Consider the following 20,845-nt stretch of genomic DNA (forward strand, 5'->3'; position numbering starts at 1 on the left):
CAGGCAATGCTCTTTTCATGCTGTGCACATGCTGTATGTCATACTTATCATATGCTCTTTTTACTGCAGTTCAGGGACGGCTGTTTAGAGCTCCATAGGGACTTTGGTTTATGTTTGCTTGGATGGTTCATGTCAGTCATTGTGGGCTCTGCAGACGTCCTCCTGCTCAGGTCCGGCATGGGAGCTATAAAGACGCCTGTTTAAGTTCACGGACCTGGAATTGTAAATTGTGATGTGCGCTTTTGACGGAAAGAGAAACAGCTTTGTCTTAACGCAATATTTTCTCCTCAACCATCTGGAGTTGGAGGCTCTCCTCCTCCTGCAAGCTCTGTACTGCTTGGTGACTGTGGCATTGTGACGGGGATAAAAAAACTTGTGTTTTTATGGCACATAATGTATTCTGTTTATGATACACTGTCATCTATCTGAGAGGCCCAAGACACTGTTGCCTGGAGCGTTTTTATACATTTACTGTAATGTGATAAAAGCTAAGAGGATGTGGCTGTGGCCACACAAGCATTTCAACAAACACAATTGTATTCTGATGTGTAAACAAAACACGTTGTGACTCATGTCTTTGGATGTAGGCTACAGTGTTTCTTGTGACGGCCATTGTGAATAAGATGTCATGGGGATATGTGAGTGAGCGCGGTCGTGTGTGTAACTTCACTGAGTCAGTCTGTGTGTCAGGGTTTGGTGAGTAAGTGAGTGTGTGGGAGGCTGAGGGTGTGGCAGGCGTGGGGGAGGAGCAGGAGCAATACGCCAGCGCTGCACACGCTTTTTTCCCAAGTGCTTATGAAAGAAGGAAGGCAGCAGAGCTCGGAGCTGACGCACGGCCGGACGTGACAACAGGAAGTAGAGGGGCGGGTTCCAGCAGGGAGCCAGACACACCAACAAGATGGCCATCAGGGACGCCACCTCCCACAGCAAGGACACCCTTGGGCCTGTTTCCTCACTAGGCCCAGGCGGGGTGAATGGCGAATACAATGGAGGCAAAGTTGAAAATAGCGTACGTCCGAATCTGCTAATGGGAGAAGCTGCTGAGCTAACACGAGGGGACATAACGTTGACAAACTCAAGCGCATAATATGGCAACCAGCTAATTGCAAAAACCAGCGTTGAACCAATCAGCAGAGCAGTAGCTTTCTTGTTGCGTCTGTCGGCGGCCAGAGTGCCCCTGCAGCCGTGCAGGTGAGAGATGATGAGGCCACAGTTGATGGCGATACAGAGGAGGGGGGCCACGTAATAAACCAGGAGAGCAGGAACCAGGAAGAGCAGCCACTCGTCTCGGCCCACTGACCACGTGCAACCCCCATCAAAGTCGATGTAGGTGACCTTGGGTAAGGCCATGGTTACTGAGATCAGCCAAATGGCGACAACGGTGAATAACCTGCAGAAGAGGAAGATGGATAGGTTTATTTGTTTGTGCAGGAGGATCACGTCTGTGCTAGTAAAAGTAGGTCACATCTACTGTGAGAATACAAAGACCTGGGTCTGATGGGGAAGATAGTGGCAGTTTGATGTGATGGGATTGGCCGACGACTCTAACACTGATGTACAATGTCTCCACGGGCCTGTGATATGTCAAAATAGTAATGCATCTTTGGAGCTTCCTGCTGTGTGAACAGCTTTGAAGTGCCTTCTTTACTAATTCTGTGAAAAGGTATTTGGACAGTAGGGGATTCGAGAGGGGTTGAGGGGGAATGTCAAACCCTTGTTGGCAAAATGATCAAAATGCGTCCAGATGTTGCATCTTTGCACACACAAATGTATTATTTTCAATGGAGACAACACTGAAAAGCAAAACCATCGCGTTATGCATTTCCATTACTCCCCCAGTTAAAACTTAACAAATCACCTTGGAGCTGCATGATGTCTGATAAAGTGCCTCAAGTGATGTCACCTCTGTTGGTGCTGAAAACTACGAGTTAGAAAATGAAAAGTATCGGGTTTAAAAGTAGTGAGCTTACCAGACCTCTGCAGCCTGCTGGTCTGCTCAAGGCTTCATTAGTTTGGTCGGACACTGAATGTCCGACCAAACTGTCTGCAATGCAATGTCAAGTTGCATTGTGGGTAACGTAGAATATGTGGTCTAAAAAACGCTATAGCTTTGTGTCCAAAGTGAAGTGTCCATCACGAGTCCAACAATGTTAGAGGAGAGCAACGCTAAATCAGTGGAGTGCTGCTGTCAGCTCAAAAAATCAATTCCCATTGAAAATCTAAAATATTCGATTTTTTTAAATAGATTTCCTAAAACAACTTATATTCAAATGCAGCTGTTGAAGACTATTTCCAGCCGTGGATTAATACACACTTGGTGCACCAGTGACAATGAGCACCAAGGTAGTTAGTAGGATCAGTTCATTGTTGCTTTTGAGGGTTTATGGAATGTGTTGACATTTAGAAAAATGAATGATATCGTCGGCCTTATCTTCTCCAAACCCACTCTGCATGCAAAGTAATACTCACACTTGTGTCAGACTAGCAGGTGGTCTCATCCGTGGTGCAACAATACGATACCTCAGCACCGACAACGCGGCCAGGCTGAAGATTTCCACCCCCACCGTCACTGAGGTCATGTAGCCCAGGAGGACGCAGGTCGCACCGCCGAGCTGCCAGTTCTGGAAGCTGGCACTGAGAAGGACGCAGGGCAGGGTGAGCAGGGCGCCCAGGTCTGCCAGGCTGAGGTTCAGAAGCATGACGGAGCTCGGCTTGGAGCGACTGCGGGGGTTCCTCACCAGCACCAGCCATAGCAGGAGGTGGCCTCCAAAGCCCACGACAAGAGACACCAGACTGACCATGGGCAGCACCACGGTGAAGGAGATGGTGGTGTTGGCGGAGACGACGTTGAAAAGGAGGTTGACTATAGCAGGCATGGTGCAGGCGAGGCGTGGTAATAATACAATATGTGACTGGGATGAAGGACGGATTCAGAGTTGGAGGATAGCTGAGGAGATGGGGGGAAAGAAATGGAGGAATACGTATGAGGACTTAAAAAAAACCCAAATTGGAGCAATTCTACAAAATAGGATTGTGGATGAAGGGGGATGAAGGGAATGAATGCGCCGAAGGTGACATAGCGGTCAAGAGGAGAGAATGCAAGAAACAATTTGAGAATTTACAAATGAGATGAGACAGGAGCCGCGCAGAGATGATGAGAAAGCGAAGAGGTAATAGAGAAAAAGGATATTTGGAGATGTAGAGAATTATCAACAACTGTGAGAGCAAGGTAGACAAAATCAGGAATTTAGAGAGAGACACGCAGAGTTATTATAGTTTTGAAAACTCATTTTAATAATCAGCCCATGCATTATTCATGCCTCTAATGGTTGCTGCTCTGTGGGTTCCAAATCACCTACGATTCAGAGCTCACCAGGCTCTACCTGTGACTGACAACCCTGATGATTCAGACGAGACAACCCCCCCCACCCCCATCCCCACCCCCACCCCCACCCGCCTCTCTCAGGAGACTTAAGCAACAAACACACTGTGACATCGAGTCAACTGCATCACGACACAAACAAGACAAGTCACCTCGATGGGCGCGTGGCACAGACAGAGACAGAGAGCTCATTTGTTCCCAGGGGGATAAACAACACACATAGACTAGCTGTGCAGAGAAAACAAAAATGCAGTCTTCGGTAAAGAGCAGGCAGTCGACCAGAGTGAAGCCCTGCAAATATACAGTATATGTGTGCATAATATAAACATACAGCAAACAAATCATTTCCTTGCTGTCAAACAGGTGACTCGGCTACCTATGCATGTTTGGGAAGGATTCCTGAATCACTGTTTTTCCATCACTGTCCGGGCAGAATGTCCAACATATGCCTTGATCCTTCGACCCCAAACACCCAAACAGGAGCAAACCACTCAGTGTCAGCAGAGCTACCGATCTGCTTCGTGGATCGATTCGGCCACTCTCCACTGCGTCCCGCCGGAACATCCTCAAAAAACCAAACCAAACCACTTTGGAGACAGATTAAGCCAAAGGCTCTTTAAAACTCCCCTGGAGTAATGTCTACACTCAAATACAATACCCAAAATGTTACTTTCACACATTTTCAGCTAAAGCCCTGTTCAAACAGGACTAATATCTCCAGTGGGACGTCATGTGGTTTAGAAAAATGACCCAGCATGTTTCTGTTTCATGCAGCGCATTCATACGGTATAAACAAAGTCTGTATTTCACTCTATTTAAACTAACCCTTTAAAGCACCAACATCACAAAATCACTGTTTTTTTCCAATGGAGTCTGGTGGATTTGAAGAGAACGATATGATATCTGTTTCTGGTTAAACAAGAAGGATCTTACAGCTCTGTCTCTGCAGGGATCCTTTCAAGAACGTTCTAACACACTTCCAATAACAATTTGAGCCTTCCAGTTGCAAAAACAACCAACCACTGCTGTTTTTCCTGGCTGCTGGATCAGTCAAAACTTTTTACCACCTATTAGTCATTTAGACCCCAAATAGTTCTCCTTTACACAAATGTAGACAAGTAATTTATCCTCTGAAATGCAGTAAAGCAGAATTTTAAAGCAGCATGAAATAGTCAAGTAAACGACCTAAAAATTGTACTTATTATATAATATTATATATTATATTATATATTATTATATAATTGTACTAAATATGTTTAGTTATTTTCTATTACTGACAATAGCAACTGTGTGGCATTTTCTCTCAGCTCTACAGATATGCTCTTTAGCCATTAATTGTGGTAACTGTGATGTTATCAATGGAATCAGAAAATGCCAGTGTGGTGGTGGGATGCATCATTACTCCCACTTCTGTCAAAACCTGATCGACTGTGTTCGTGAGGTTGCGTGTGAGGGACAGATGGACGAACAAATGAACAAACGTTTGTTCATTCCTTCGTCCATCTGTCCCTTTCATGCAGTAATCTCACTCAAGCTCATAACATCCCTGTCCAAATTTCATCTCTGCGGGGGGGGGGGATGGGTGATAATGTGCGCTTTAAACACAAAGCCAAAAGGTCACTGCGTGTTTTCAACAAAGAGTCATGGCTAACTTTTGTCTGTCTGTGTGGAACGCAGGCCTCGCATGAATGTGATTAGAGAGGAAATCATTTATTATTTGTGAGGCGGAAATAACAAATTAGCAGCCTGCTTCCAGCCTTACTAAATTTCACCGCTCATATTATAATAACAGAGAGGCTGACAACAGAGCTTCACCGTATTTTTATATTTCTTGTCAGTCTGGTTTTATTAGGAGAGCGGCGACTGAATGAGGAGCGAAGAGCTGAAGCAGTGGAAAATGGCTGAGAGGGAGAGAGCTAACATGACGGATGAGGAGAGACAGCCAAGAACACAGAAGTGATGGGAAGTACGGAGACGTGAAATGAGCAACACAAGGCCAAACTAATTGCGGTTCATTTTAGACACACTGACCTCTAGCTGAACTGATTTTACTGATTCCAAAGTTGTGACTGGCCGCCGGCTATTTTCAGTCCAACCACTTCACTTTCACTCCTCAGCAGGAGTATGGATTTACATACATCTGTGGCGTGGAAATCAATCCGTCCAGGTTGTGGTGTTCAGGGAAAGCAGGATGGAAAAAAAAATATTAATTCACCACAAAATTGAATTCAGAAATGCAGATGGGTCACGTATTACAGGAAAAGGATGGGAAGCAGACTACTAGGGGTCATTTCATGGTTTGACGGGTATACAGATATTATGAATCATGCGCCCCCTCCCCCCCAGTTGTTACATTGAATCACTAAACACTTAGGGGAGATTTCAGAGCAACATACTTTAGACTCGACTCCTCCAAAACACCACATGAGGGAATATCTTTAGGAAGAGCAGAGGCACTTCCTCCGATGCAGTTCCACACACTTGGCAAATCTATTCGCTGTCCGTGGTGCTGAACTGGCACCACGGACAGAGCCGGCAGTCACTGAACTAACAACTGCGGGGAGAGTGTGTGCTTTCCAGAGCAGTGGGCATTTGTTTTCAGGATAGCTGACATTATTCTGACAATTGGGATTTTGGAATAATTGGCCATCAGAACAAGCAGCGGTCCTCCTTTAGGGATGGTCGGATCGGCAGTCAGTAAAATATCTCAGCTAGTGGATGAACTGCCACGAAAATGGGTTCAGACATCCCCTCACAGGATGAACTGTAATCACTCTGCTGATCCCCTGACTTTTCATCTAGCGCCACCATCAGGTCGGAATTGTCCAACTTTTTAGTTTTAAGCCCAACTTGTGATGAGCTCATCAGCCTCGGCTGTTCTTAGTAAATGTTAGCATGGCAACATGCTGAATTAAGACGGTGACCCTGCTTAGATGCACTAAACATTCTGTTTTATCATTGTGAGCATGTTAGCATGCTAATGTTAGCACTGCTGTGCTGGTTCAGCCTCAGCTGGATGATTAGACACTATTATCTTCTTCTTGGATTCCTTGTAAAGTAGATTGAACGTCTTCATGGAAAAGTCAACATCACAACACCCCTACAATAACAAATGTTTAAATCATGGATAATTTTCAATCAAATCAGCTTCCACCAGCAGCAGCATCTGATATCCAGTAGTTTAAACCAGACATGAGTCCAACAGCATCCAACAGCAACCCTTTTTCTAAAGCTACACTGAATAACAGGCTACAATAATTGGCAAGAGCTGTCGTGAGCACGTCCACAAAACTTAAGTCGAGGAGATCGAGGATACAAAGATCAATCAAATACGACAGAAAAGTTGCACACTGGAATCAGACCTCCCTCTGGCTTTACTGGCAACATTTCAACCCAGAGAAACGTCAGGGGAATGATATAACAAGATGAGCAGTCACATCACCATCACTCAATCACATTCGTACGTGCCAGGACAGCTTTATCACGAGTAACATGAGAAACATTAATATGAATGCACAAGTGCAACTCAAAGAAGAGTTACATGATCATTCAATCAGTAACTCACATGAGGATCCACTGACGATAGCAAAAAAATGTCATCAGAACTGAGAAACACGACAAAGTCAAGCCTCAAGTGGGCTAAAACAGAAGCCGAGAATTTTGTGCAGCGCCTCTCTGACCCAGGTGTGGACTGTAGGAAGGCCTTTAAAGCACAGTGGGAATCCAAAGAGGTTAAATGTACAGTGTGTGCCTCACTTACTGTGGAGAGTGACCTGCTCAGGGGAAAAGCCCTCCGCTCCCCAGCAGCTGATGAGCTGTATGAAGAGGAGGAAGAGAAGGCACACACCTGCGCGCCTCCCTGAATCCCATCCTCCTCTTGACTTCCACTGCTGCCCTTTGACCACGCATGCACACACACAGTAATGCACTTTTTTTTCTCTCCCCCCACAGCATCTGAGTGATGTGAAAATGTGCCAAGTGAGCCTCTGACTATATCAATGAAAAGATGAGCACATTAAAGAACAGTTGGAAAGATGGCCCTTTCATGAAACTGGGCTGAATATGCCGTAGAAACGTGGGAATGCTTTTGAAATTGGTCTGGGTTAGGGTGGGTTAGGGCTGTGGTGTTCCCTTGCTCAAAAGGTTAAAAAAACAACAACCAGAATGCACTGCACCACTGTGCCTCATGAGGGTGAAATGCTCGACTCTCAGCTGTGGCGGCGTGTTCCTTCTCCCTGAATGTCTGACTTATTAAAATCATTTTCTACAGACAGAAAATTCTGAATTACAATCTGTAGTTTGAACAACAGCCACTGTCATCCGGCAGACTTTTGCTCTGCGAGCAGGCTGCACGGAGGCAAGTTAACATTGTTCATCTGCTGACACTGCCCAGAGCCCAACAAATAGTCCAGCTGAGGCTCATGGGAATCATTCATTGGATTCCACTTATTATCAACCTAAGTATTGGGCAAATTGAGGTTTTGACCTGATTATGATCTCCAAAGTTTTTACAGTTCATCCTGAGGGGAACATGAATGTCTGTCACACATTTCATGGAAATCCACCGTATAGTTGTCGAGACATTTCACTCAAAACCACAAATGTGAAAACAACTTAGAAATCTTCCTCTGGGGACCATGAATATCTGTAGAAATTTGGTGCCAGTCTGTCTGGTAGAGATCAGATATTTCACCGGATCGGTGGAAACTTTGACCTGCTGGAGGAAAAGTCATTAGATCACAAACATCACTAGGATTAATCCTCTGGGGAACATGAACATTTGGACAAACCATCCTATAGTTGTTGAGATATTTCAGTTTGGACCACGGTGGTGGACACCTCCGCGGTGGCAGTACTAACGAGGCTAAAGATCACATATGGTGCTTATATTTGGGTGTCCACAAACTTCTGGCCATGTAAAGTATCTCCAGCATACAACTTCAGGGCTTTAAAGTTGAAAACTCCCCTCCCCTCTGTGGCTGGGTTACCTCAGTCGGCCTCTCTCCCTCTAGTTATTTGTTGTCAACAAAATATCTCACTCCCACTAAACCTAAGAGTGCCTCAGCTACTCCAGCAATGACCTCACTTTCACTTTCTTTCTCTCTCTCACACAGACTGACACACGAACACAGTGAAACACCTACGCAAGTGCAAGCACACCTAGACACAAACACACGGCTTTAATCTCCACTAATTGCTGGCAGTAGGTATTATGAGACTCACTTGTTCTAAGGGAAAACAAACAGGTGTATGAGAGAGAGCAGGGGGGAGGAATGGGGTGAGAGAGCATTAGGAACAAGGCGGATGCAGAGAGAGGAGGGGAGGAGGGGAGGAGGGGAGGATGAATGGCTGCTTCCAACAAGACCTGCGTGGAAAGTGTCAAACACGCCTCCTCAGATCGTAAAGATGGATGCGGGCTGAACAGAAGCCTTTTATGAACCTGAGAGGAAAAACACGGCGACAGCTGCGTCGGTGGGAGATGTCTGAGTCGTGCAGAGTTCAGCACGGAGCCCGAGGAATCCAAATATGTGGAATAAAGGTGTTAACCTGAGCTATGGCAGGAAGATGGAGGCAGTAAAGTTTATGGGTTTACTGCTTCACTGGAAGCCGTGCCAGTCTGACAGCACAGTGGGGTTCAAACTCTGCTAATCTGTGTTGAAGCAGTTTGACTGTGTTTCACAATTGCTCAAAAATGCTATTTAATATGCTGCTGTGTTTTATACTGTATACTAACATTTAGCTCACTTTAAGTCATTTTCTATGAGGTCTCCGAGGTCAAAATGCAGAACAAATGATGCATCCATCTTTGATGATTTGCTGTTCTTCTCTTTCTTTCATATTACTGTAAATCAAATGCCTCTGGTAAGATGAAGATGTGACTGCGGGATCTGGGAACCCAAGATAGCCACTTTTAGCATTTTCTGATGATTTATAGATTAAACGGTCTGAAAATCCAGCAAGATCCAGCAGAGGTGGGGCAAGGCCGTAGTTTTGGGGGTTGCAAAGTCTCTCAAGTCTCGGCTACGGAGTCTTGAGTCAGAGTCAAGACGAGGCGAGCAAGTCACAACATGGTCAAAAGCTCCAGAGGGAGCAGTAAATGGACATGGCTGTTGTTTGCAAGGTGTAGACCAACGTGACAGATTAACTTTAGAATGGTTAAAGGCTAAATGTTTAAGTGTGCCTGTTTTACTGTCAGGACAGCAAGGTCTGATATCAGAGGTATCGTCTGTTGGTCTGAACTGCCCAAGTGAGCACCAACTGCTACAAGAACATCAAAAAGCAAAGCTGCCCGAAACCAAAACCAGTACAATCCAGGTCTGTTTCAGAATCTACAGCTGTCTGGCTGCTGCTGCCTCCACATGCCTCAATATCACAGGAATCAGCCCTCAGTCATGAAGACGTGAGCCACACTTTGAGTGTTTGCATGGGGGAGGGAATGAATTCTTTCAGTCTTAGTATGTACAGATTGTATTTATTATTGTTCATGAGCCCACTAAGACCTGTAATCATTTCTTGACATCGTGCATGCAGCGGATCTGTGCTGCTCGGTAGGTGCCCGGTGAAGCGCACTGGCTCATGTAAACTCATTACCAGCCTTCCACTGTTGACACAGCAAGTCAAGTGGTTTGCTGCTGACCCATCTGCTGGTGCTGAACACATGCGGCTCACACACACACACACACACACACACCTCTCTCTCCAAACACTGCAGACGTGGATGAATGAGCCAGCTTGGAAACACGCTGATATCTGAGAGCACGCCACACACCGTCTGATACACATGGAGATGAATGAGATGGAGGATGATGATATGCACGTGCAGTTCTGCAGGTGGAGCATTGTGTTTGTGCGTGTGCGTTAGGTTGACACGCAGAAGAATGAAACGTTCAGCTGAGCATATGGTGTGTGGGACTGTGTGTGGAAGTGGAGACAGAGAGAGAATGAACCGGGCTTATCTGGTGACCCAGCGGAGGTGAATGTGACACCCCGGCCTGTGATCCCCCCTGGCGGTGTGGGAGATCAGGTGACTGGGTGGAGGGGACTAAAAGCCTCTCGTTTCCACAAGCACAGCGGGCTCATCTTTGTTTGGAGGAGCCGACAGAAGCGTTGGTGCCTGATCTGAGGCCTGCGCATGGCAACACAGAGTGGGAACCTACTATATGGGCCTAATATGGTGTTTACACGCCAGAGTTAGGAGGAATTAATGAGCATGTTTGTACTGTCAATTAAGCACTGATCTCGCTCATTAGCATGGACTGATGTCGTCCGTAAAAACCAACACCGCCACAGCTGTGTCATCACGCACGTTCTGCCCCTCATTACAGCAGCGGCGGCGACTGACGCTGTGATCCATGATTATGGCAACGACGGTGCATCACGACTTGGCAGCGACATGTCATTGGAACAGGGAGCAGGCTGAGCACAGGCTGGGACACAGCGCTTAGTCTCTGCTGCCATCTGCTGCCCAGAAATGGTAAGAGCCCATCAAAAGGTGGATCTGGAGTCTCACATCACCAGGAAATAATACAAATGAGTCACCAGTGAGTCATTTGTCTCAGTATTGGACTGACATCTTATTCTGTGACTTCTTTTTACACACAGTTCAGACTCTTGTCTCACTTTTTCTTTTAATTTTCTTTAAAGACTCTTTACTTTCAACTACCTATATCACACAGTCGGTCAACTAAAACAGGAACATTATTGGCTTGTGTTGTGCAGTTTAAAGGAGTGATCCACCAATTTAGTACTGCACTTCCACAAAGATGGATATTTATAAAGAATGGTCAAAATCGAAGCGACAAAGGATTAAAGTATTCTGACTTGTAGTTCCTGGCATACATCAAGCTTCAGCAATGGTGGACACATTTCCTATAACACAACCTAGAACTTTTTTTTTGTTCATTAGACCCCCTCATTGCAGTATAGATTGATATTTTGGAAAATTTGTTGCATGTCGTTAAAGGAGAAGGTTGGTACACAACTACTGTTGTGTCTGCCGCTTAAACATGAAGCTACACCCAGCAGCCAGCTAGCTTAGCCGTCGTGTTGCTTAAACATTAGATTGATAAGATTGGCTGCATCCAAAGATTTCTGGATTCTTGTCGTCACGGTGAGGTTGCCATGCAACCAACAGAGACCAACTCAGTTTTCTCATCTAACGTCTTGCAAGAAAGCAAATGAGTGCAAGCCCCCCCCCCCCCAAAAAAATTTTTTTTTTAACTATTGCTTTAAATATGTGTAGTTATCAAACCCAAACGCAGCGAACCCTGATGATATTATCCAGGGTTATTTTCATAGACTCGCTCAAGCTCCTCTGCAGCCACAGGAGGGCCCATGTCGAATAAACTGGCCTGTCAGAAGTGCAGAACTGGTGCAGCTCCCTTTTGGGAAATGACTCTCATATTCTAACACATCTAACACATACGCAGACAAACGCATTATGCACTTTCAATAATCCAGTTCCTTGTGTAAAGTCAATTTTATTTCTTCTGATTCATAGAAGCATTTTTAGAAAATATACTCATTTTCAGGCCTGCAAAATCAGATTAAAACTGTAAGTAATCCACTGACTGACCTAAATACTTTGAAGAGATGGGAGTGCCAAGTGCATGATAACACGGTTCTCAATCATCAACGTCAGCATACACCAAAAGCATACTTACAAACACAGTTATCAAACGATATATTATCACTAATAAAAACATGATTGTTAATTGGTAGAGTTACCACAATGGTTAGTGCAGTTTTATATTCAGTATTTACATCTCCATTAGAATAAATACAGTACAAACTCACTTTTAATAGTCACAGATTGTCAGTAGAAGACAGGGAGGGGATGAGAAGACAGTATTTTCAATATTAAATGATTTTGCACAAATGCATAAAACAACAGCTCATAGTAGAGTGAGCATACTGGAGACATGGAACTACTCTGTGTGTGTGTGTGTGTGTGTGTGTGTGTGTGTGTGTGTGTGTGTGTGTGTGTGTGTGTGCTTGTGTGAAACGTACTACTCCCTTATGCCTGAGAAAAACCATAGCAAGTACAACCAGTTAAAAACAGAAAGCATACAGTACATGCATTTCCAGCAACAAATGTTCACGTGGATTAAAAAGGAAGAAAAAAAAAGAAAAAGCTGCTGTCGGCTTTTGTCAGTTGAGTCCAAACTGTTTTAAAAGCTCGTCTCTGTCCAGTCCTCCATGTTCCAGTCTTCCCTCCCCAGCAAGCTTCTCCTGGTCCACTGGTAATGTCATAACGCATCTCTGTTACCAAGCTGGGGGCTTTCATAACCTAAAGAGGCAAATACAGTGTCAATACTGCACATAATCACATTTCTTTTTACATTAGTAATGGATCATGTGATTATGTGCAATGTGACAGGTGTCACTAGTGATCACCCAAACCTGCAGCCAAACTCTGCTGAGCCTTTTAGTGTTTTAGCTCATCTTCACTTCCATTCTCACCGTTTCCTGCGGCAGCTAAAAAGCTCTAAAAACTCTCTGTACACTACCTGCTCAGCACTAAACAAGTTAGCGGCTAGCTGGAGAACACAGTGAGTGATTTAGCTGCTAAGAAGACAGGTATTCCTCCAAGGCGTTGGTGAAGAGCGAGACAGAGTGAATTAGAGGAGGGAATATTGGATTTACATTCATCAGGTGAGGAACAACTGCTGCCTCGTATCAACTTTACAAGGTTGTTTCTTTTGATCCCACGTGGTCAAAAACAGTTACTGAAGGTTTAAAACTGCACTAATCGAATTTTCACATTAACAGTGGCTCAGATTATGTGTAATGTAAAGGGTTTTCCTGAGTGCCAAAACCCAAAGAGCATAATCACAAACTATGCAGTTGTCCTCAGCTCTTCACAGCCTTTCAGTCTATTTGGGATCCTTGTTTTGGGATTTCTGGCGCACGACTCGGCTCTCTGCAAGCTTCTTTTCAGCCGTAGCTGTTTTCGGCAGCAAAACTCTAAATATAATCCAACTGTGCTCTCGCTGCTCAGAACCAAACAGCAGAGAGGCAAAGTTAGCGATTAGGTGCACGGTGGAGCATTTAGCTGCTAAATGCTAAAAGAGGAGACTGAAGTTTTGGATTTCTATTCATCAAGTGGCAGGAAACAAGTCCAGCTGAATGCTCATGTTCTGCGTGTGCTGGATGTGGAAACCGTTTGTCATAAGGTGACATACTGTATGTCTGATGAGTTTCTAGCTCACTTCACCGCCCACAGCGGCCACAGCTGATGTGGCTTTAAGTTTACCAACCTTGGAACTGGGAGCAAATGGATTTGCCACAAAATCCCTCAAACACCACCCTTACACTTTCACTGTGTGCAGGAAACACTAATGTGAAAAGTGTCTGTTGTCCAAAGTGTGAACTGTGTCTGTTTGCCAACAATTGAACCAGATAGGGCACACTGGACCACTTGGGTTTCACACCTTCCATATAACTAGCTTTTACGCCATCACTTGTGACATGCGGACCCTTTTATCATTCTCACAATGATGGTAATTGAGGCCCCTGCGGCAGGTTTTTCTTCTACTGTTCTGTTACCGAGGTAATTGGCTGTGCTTTTGCCATGTCATTAGTGGCCTTTGAATTCCGCTGCCTCAGGGTTTTCATCCTCAGAGCCAAACAGCTCAGTGTCAGGACTGATGAATCAGCTAAACATGGCTGCCAATTATCTCAATAATGGAACACAGTAGTATCAAAAAGGAATCATCTCCAATTAAAGCAGGAATGGTAAAAGGTCCTTATTTGAAAAGTGGTTAAGTTCTCGTCTAATAGCACACTTATCCTGGCAGTGTCAGATCCGCCTGCCAGCTGCAATGAGACATTTTTTGGAAAACAGCCAAATCATGTCTTTAAATGATGATTAACGATCCTTTCTTTGGCCAGCCATTTATAGAAAACTGGAGCAAGCATGCATCCAATATGTATGGTATTACTCATCCACAAAGTGCTATGAAAAAGTCTACAGAGAAGTTGTGACTGTTTTGTATACAGAGTAACTGAATGTCTTACTGCTTAGAGTCAAATTTTAACTATCAAATAACAAAAGGTTAATTAGAATAAATTGTGCGAAACGTCTAGGGTGCAAACTTTTCCTGCGACTTGGATGTGACACCACACATACTGTGTTTGCAGGAAGTGAAACAGATACATACATCTGGTCCCAGCAGGGTAGTCCAGAGATCTGTTTCTGTACTGGGGGAAACAGGGCTTTTTCACAGGGAATCTGCGATCTGAAGACCTCTCCAGATCGTAAGGGCTGTCCCGTTCCATGCCTGAGGGGGGAAATGGCATGAGACACACACACACACACACACACACACAGAGTGGGGTTGGGAACTAAAAAAAAAACCAAAAAATGGGGTTGCAGGATAAAGCAGTAATGCGGCACACAGCCACCAAGCTCTACAGGCTTGGGAGCACATCAAATAAGAGACTCACGCTGCTTTCATTTGATAAAAAATAACAAAGGCGTTATGCACCATTGTTATGAATTATGAACAAAAACAGCAAGATGTGCATTTGACTCACACAGCCACGTGTGTAACTCAACAGCATGCATATTGTAGATATAATGTGTGCACAACAGCGGGGGTGCTGTGGCCACAGTGGCAGGCATACAGTACCTATGTCAAAGGAGTTGGACTTCCTGGTGTGTCGTGATGTTGCTGAAAATCCATTACGACCGTCTTCATTGTCTGATTGGTGGAGCAGTCATAAACCATCATCATTATCGTTATTATCATCATCATCATCATCATCATCATACGCACCATCTCATTCTATCCATATGGCCTCAGCGACATCACCAACAACATACAGTAATCTGTCTTCTAGATGTCTGGCGGTTTATTCCAAGAGACATTACCAGCTACCGTGGCTATACGGGAAAAAAGGAAAGTGCAGTACCTTGACTGGCAGGATCGGCTGCTTCCATCCCAACTGGTGGACTTTTCCTCTCAGTGGTACCTTCCTCTGGAATGATCGGCTGTGCGGGAGGCAAGCTCCTCTGGTCATCAGTTGGTTCTTTAGCCGGACTGACGGGTGAGGCTTTGGGAGAGGTCACAGTCTCCTCTGGTGGGGTTTTGTCTCGTGAGGGGTCGACGCTGGGCTGAAGAGGGAGCACAGCATTTGCTCATGTTACAGCTCAGAGTCTGCTGTGTGAGAGTTCCTACAAAGTGCGTATTCGTTTTCTTTCTGCTCTACATGCTTCACACACACCTTATTGGGTAGAAGAGGACGCTGTCCCTCTGGCCCACGCGCTCTTTGCTTCTCTTCACGCTTTCTTTCACTCTGGTCCTCTTCTCCTTCCAGCCTTCCTGCCTCTTCTGGTAAGAAGAAAAAAAAAACACAGTCAACACAGTCCTTACGACGACCCATCAGAGTTTTGTTTGAAAATTAAAAGTAGAAACACTTCAGCACGAGTGCTTATAAGAAGCTGGAGCCCACATTTCATTTGCATTCTGTAATTGGAAATGGAAGCCGTGGTTGGACTGGAACTGAAATCACTGCCAAAACATTCAAACAAAAACTTCAAGTAAACAAAAATCGATACAACATGTGGTCTGGAGTATTCAACTATGGACTGGCTTGCTTGTACCTTTCTGGGCGCTTGCTACAATTTGTAGAAAGACATGTTATCCTGGCCACTTGTTTGTGTGCGTGCTGATTGGTCATCTCTGACGGCAGTGACCAAAATTATGATTTTTTTTGCTTTCCACATATCGCAGCAGGCTTTTCAGTCAGATGATAAAAGTGTACTTTTCTGTACCATTTCTCCATTTTAATGCAAAATCACCTTTTGCACTGATTTTGACACATGACTCTGGCTCTGGTCTCTGACTGTTGCACTGATCTTTTAAATCCCTTGGAGCCAGACTGCAGCCTAAACTACTTTTGCAGCAGATATGTTTGGCTCATTACAAAGTCCAGACTTGGCCCTTAACAATGCCCCCTTTCTGTAAAGGCCCCTATAGCTTGGAGCAGCGTAACTTTGGGACCAAGCCAATCAATTTGTTGTCCACTGTTCATACTGCACGTCTCATTTAACTCACTTTGACAGACCTTTTCTTGAACTTTTAATGATGTTCGTCTAATTTTTCAGCTGTTTTTACAGTATGTTACTTTCTATATATATATATATATATATATATATATATATATATATACACATATATAAATGATGCTTTATCAGATTATTTATATTATATGATCATTAGTAATTATTATAGAGGACCATAAATATACAGTATTTTAAACACCATCAAATGTCTGTTGAATACAGTAATTGTACCATAGCATCTCAGCTTACCTGACAATGATTCTGACACACACAGGCTTTAAGCCGTTTTGCTATTTCCATGACTCATTTTTTTAAATAAACCGTAAATAATATGATGTTTACAGGGATGAAAGCAAGAAAAGACTTGTGTGGGGGGCAATTTCTGTAGTAGTCAATATATAAAATCACTACATCAGTTCAATACATTACCTTATATTTAGTATTTGTAAGCATTCAAACTTCTGTTAATGAGGCGTCTGTAGTCTGAGGATTTAGCATATGACTTAGTGTTTGCACTGTGTATAAGCTCAGCATTTTGAAAAGTAAGAATTAAGTTTGTGTGCACACTGAAACTCCGTTGTTCAACATGAGCCAAAGCAATCACAAAACACTCCAAAAGAACTTGGCTTGAGGTCCAAGCTGCAGTACCTAAACTCTCCTGCAGGTGTCTCTGCCTCATGACGGCCAGACTGGGCTTGGTGCTGTGTGGAGGCGGCTCTGGCCTCGGGCCGCAGGGGGCCGTGCTTCCACCGCCGCTCTGCCCGTCCTCCTCCATGTCAGCCCGCGAGTCTGTCAGGGGTACGATCCTCTCCTGCCTGCCTGCCTCCATCTGTCTGTCCGTCTGTTGTTTGGAGGACACCACGTGGCCGTTACTCCGAGTATCTGCAGGAGCATCCGAGATGGTGGTCGATCTGTCGGTATCGTCTGTCGCTTTGATGTCACAGGTGCTGCTCCCATCAGAGTCATCAATTTCTGCCCCGATGCAGCTGTACACCATGCTGACCAGGTCTGTGGACTGGACAAGGACATAAAAAGAGAGATAAATGAGTCCTCAAACCATAAAAAAGTCAAATATTTCACTCCACACACCTTCGTATGATATAATAAACTGCCTCAGATTTGCTGTTACTGACGATGCACTGAATCAGTCACTGTCTAGACTGATGGTAACAGTGGTGAGAGTGAAGGCTACAATTAAATTTGAATTCAATTATACCAAAATTAAATTAGGCTCTCTCTCATTTGCTGGGGATGTCTTCAAATCCCCTCAAGGATCAGTCAGGATTCCCTGGACTCGCTGAGAACCAGAGGGATTTGGACGACACCGAGTCTTGCGTGCGCACGTGAGTGTGTCTGAGTGAGTAAATGTGTGTGTGTGTGTGTGTGTGTGTGCGCAGGGGCAGAGATTGAAAATAGGCCATATAGCTCTCCACACATCTGGGAAGCTACACAAGTGTAACACAGAAAAAGGCTAGGAATAGCAGGTGGTTGGCACAGCATGTAACCATGCACTGCATCATGTCGTGTGAAACAGTAGGAACTGGAAGCAGTGCGCTCACAATCTGGATCCATATTTATGGGTCAGACTGGAAGCAGACAGAAGATATGGTATTGAAATAGTCGAACATTTGCATTTACTTTGTGCCAACATGTTTTGATATTTACAAAGTTAAATACAAAAACACTATGCTGTATCACTGTGCTTGCACAGGTCGCTATGGCCCAGTGCACTTTGAGCTGAAGTTTAGTTTGGGGATTTCTAGTTGATAACTCATCACAACGTAACTCCCTGTGAGTGCCCCCAACACTGTACCTGTCTCTGGATGAGGCAGGGGGGGCTGGCAGTCCTCATGCCGTGCACAGATACACCCGGCATGGGCCGAGGTGAGGGCATGGTCCCGTTTGCTCCAGGAACGGCGCTCTCTGGCCTCGCAGCCTCCTTAGGGTGCTGAATCATCGAGTAGACGTTCTCTAAGGCGCTGCTGGTACGGACGGAAAGAAACACACAAGACGTTTTGATGAGTCACATTTACAGACATTTATGAGGTTTGACGTGTGTGTGTGTGTTGGGTGATTCGACTTGACCTTAAACTGACTTACTAGCTATATTAATACATTCACAGTATGTATCTATTGCTAATGAGATTGTGACGTCACAACCCGCTTCTTAGGTTATGTTTGTCATTGTTTTTTTTAATTTTTTCATCATTTCCTGTTTTACTTTGTCATACCCACTCCTCCTCTCGGTTCCAGATACCTCACTTCCTGCCCTCATCTGTTTCACCCGTCCCATATTACCCTCCCCTTCCCGGTGTATTTAGTCTGCGTTTCCCTTCTGTGTGCCAGTTCGTCTTTGTACCTCCGTGTCAAACGTTCTCTACTCGTGTTTAGTGTTCCAGGTTTTTGTGTATTGTGTTCCTCACTAAGCCTTTTTGCTTGGCTGACTTGTAAATCATTCTCCAGACTGATCATCTGTGTACCAAACCTTCTAACTAAAGTCTTTTTGATTCCAAGAGCCTGGTATTTGTGTCATGCTACTGGGTCTACACCAGTTGTTAGAGCAATTAATAATACTAGTAAGATTATTATTTACAGTGTACAGAACAAGCCTGTACTACACCTTGTCACCAATTTGAAAATGTTGAAGTTAATTAACACACCTTTGGCCCAGATGCTTTTATACTTCCCACACACATACACACACAATGGGCTGTTGTAGAGGGACAAAAGACATGGATGCAGAGGGCAGCCAAGAGAATGCAGCAACAAACAATGTCTTTGATTGCTTAGCAACAATCTGCAGGTAAAATGCTACAGCACATGGTCAACTCTCTCTATAAAGCTGTCTCTATGTGCAGCTGGCCTTAAGATGAGTCATCTGTTCTGTGCTTTTCTTTCAGACTGCTGTAGGCTGCTGTAAAACTTGGCCTCTGTGCAAAAAGTAACTCCTCCTGCGCCGCAGCAAGGTTGTTAACCAGCAGAGGCTATTGCGTCACCAGTTTTCAGCCTTGCCACAATTCTTTTAAGTTAAATTGTAAGCGCTTCTGTCAGCTGAAACACACGCCGTAGCTCTCACTGAGTGCCTTTTTCTCCTCAGTTTGGTGCAACTCCTTATAATGGTGAGGTTTACAAAGAGTGCCTACTGAGTGCTATTCTCTGCCGTCAGCTATTAATCTGTGAAATTCATTTTTTTAAACAAGTTTGGCATCCAGTACTTTTCCCCCCTTTGCAGTACTGCTGTCTACCTTTTAACCAATGTGCTGTTATGTAACAGCAGCTTAAATGTATGCAACGCCGTAAATTTAAAGCAAAAGAAAACACAGACAGCGAAATATTTTCTTCCATTCAAATATTTATGAAGCTATGAAATGACGTTAATGCCCTGCGCTAGATTAATTTAAACGGCATCTCATTCTCTGGGTCTGTGCACTTAAATATTACTTTCATCCCCCCTTTCCACTCAGCCCCTGTGCTGCACACTCACTCCGAGTCCTGATTAGAGATGGTGGAGTTGCGGTTCTTGCGGAAGCCGGAGAAAATGGACAACACACTGCGTCTCTTCTTTCTCCTCAGTGACTGGGCCTGATGGAGGGATGACAACTGACTGAAGGGGAGGGAAAGAGGAGGAGAAATGAGAGGTTACTATTAAAAACAACAGAGTAAAAGAACAGATGAATATTCTGTAGACAGAGATACACACAGGAGGATTTAGGTCATTTTGGCGAGGTCCTACTATTAATGCAATTAGTCATCAACCTCTACTGACCAGTATACACACATCCTACATATGTTATCATTGGTTGGCAGTCTCAGCGTTAACAGGTATGCTGATAGGTCATTTAGCAATAATAGATGATTTCTTTTTTATTCTCAGTATTGATGGTTTAATATATTTGCCAGAAGGCATAGTTTATGTTGCCCCAATGAATCTTTTACATGCACTGCTGGCGAGCATTAAACACACACTGTGATGACACAGCTTCTCTGTTTTACTAGCATCACTTACATTTATGCTGTAAAATGTGCAGTTTTAACTTCCCAGAAAAGGCAGGCTGTATGTATATTCTTACTTAGATCTTATTCTGGCAACATCCTAAAATTAAATTGAGGGAGACTTGGACAAACCTACATGATAAAGGTTTGCAATAAGTGCTGCTAGGAGCAATGAGACTGGACCATTACAGTATAATAGCAGACCAGAAAACCAAAACAATGAGCTGAAAGATGCTTAAATGCTCCTCAGAGCTGAGGTGAACTTCAGAGTCAGGTGATTATCATGTTTAATTGCACAGCTTTGTTGAATACTCAAGTCTGCTTGTCAATTACGGCATTCTATGGTGTGTCATTTCTGTATAACAGGCCGTTGCTATGGGCACAGTTGTGATAGCAGAAGC

The 20,845-nt window shown here is 44.3% G+C and overlaps 2 protein-coding genes across 2 annotated transcripts in view; both read right to left on the bottom strand.

Moving 5' to 3' along the window:
- Positions 1-666: 666 nt before the first annotated feature.
- On the bottom strand, positions 667-2,876 carry LOC139214049 (somatostatin receptor type 5). Its single transcript, XM_070844786.1, has 3 exons — positions 2,470-2,876; positions 1,022-1,390; positions 667-970 (listed from the first exon to the last, which is right to left on the bottom strand). The coding sequence occupies exons 1-3, from the start codon at positions 2,874-2,876 to the stop codon at positions 667-669; spliced, it is 1,080 nt and encodes a 359-aa protein (XP_070700887.1).
- Positions 2,877-12,607: 9,731 nt separating this feature from the next.
- Positions 12,608-20,845, bottom strand: part of carmil3 (capping protein regulator and myosin 1 linker 3) — an 81,155-nt gene continuing 72,917 nt past the window's right edge. Inside the window, exons 33-40 of the mRNA XM_070845443.1 lie at positions 19,936-20,055; positions 18,265-18,433; positions 17,100-17,466; positions 15,611-15,717; positions 15,299-15,500; positions 15,016-15,087; positions 14,545-14,664; positions 12,608-12,671 (exon numbers count right to left, since the gene is read on the bottom strand). Coding sequence (XP_070701544.1) covers positions 12,631-12,671; positions 14,545-14,664; positions 15,016-15,087; positions 15,299-15,500; positions 15,611-15,717; positions 17,100-17,466; positions 18,265-18,433; positions 19,936-20,055 — 1,198 coding nt within the window. The 3' untranslated portion in view covers positions 12,608-12,630. The remainder of the gene's footprint in view (positions 12,672-14,544; positions 14,665-15,015; positions 15,088-15,298; positions 15,501-15,610; positions 15,718-17,099; positions 17,467-18,264; positions 18,434-19,935; positions 20,056-20,845) is intronic.

The sequence above is a fragment of the Pempheris klunzingeri genome, chromosome 15 (assembly GCF_042242105.1).
Source record: "Pempheris klunzingeri isolate RE-2024b chromosome 15, fPemKlu1.hap1, whole genome shotgun sequence".
NCBI lineage: Eukaryota > Metazoa > Chordata > Actinopteri > Acropomatiformes > Pempheridae > Pempheris > Pempheris klunzingeri.

Excerpts from the sequence above, each read along its gene's own strand:
- LOC139214049 (XM_070844786.1), bottom strand. The coding sequence starts at position 2,876 with ATGCCTGCTATAGTCAACCTCCTTTTCAACGTCGTCTCCGCCAACACC. Across the intron at positions 1,391-2,469 it reads CCTGCTAGTCTGACACAAGT|GTTATTCACCGTTGTCGCCA; the intron begins GTGAGTATTACT and ends CCTCTTCTGCAG. Across the intron at positions 971-1,021 it reads GCAGCTTCTCCCATTAGCAG|CCCGCCTGGGCCTAGTGAGG; the intron begins ATTCGGACGTAC and ends TTCGCCATTCAC.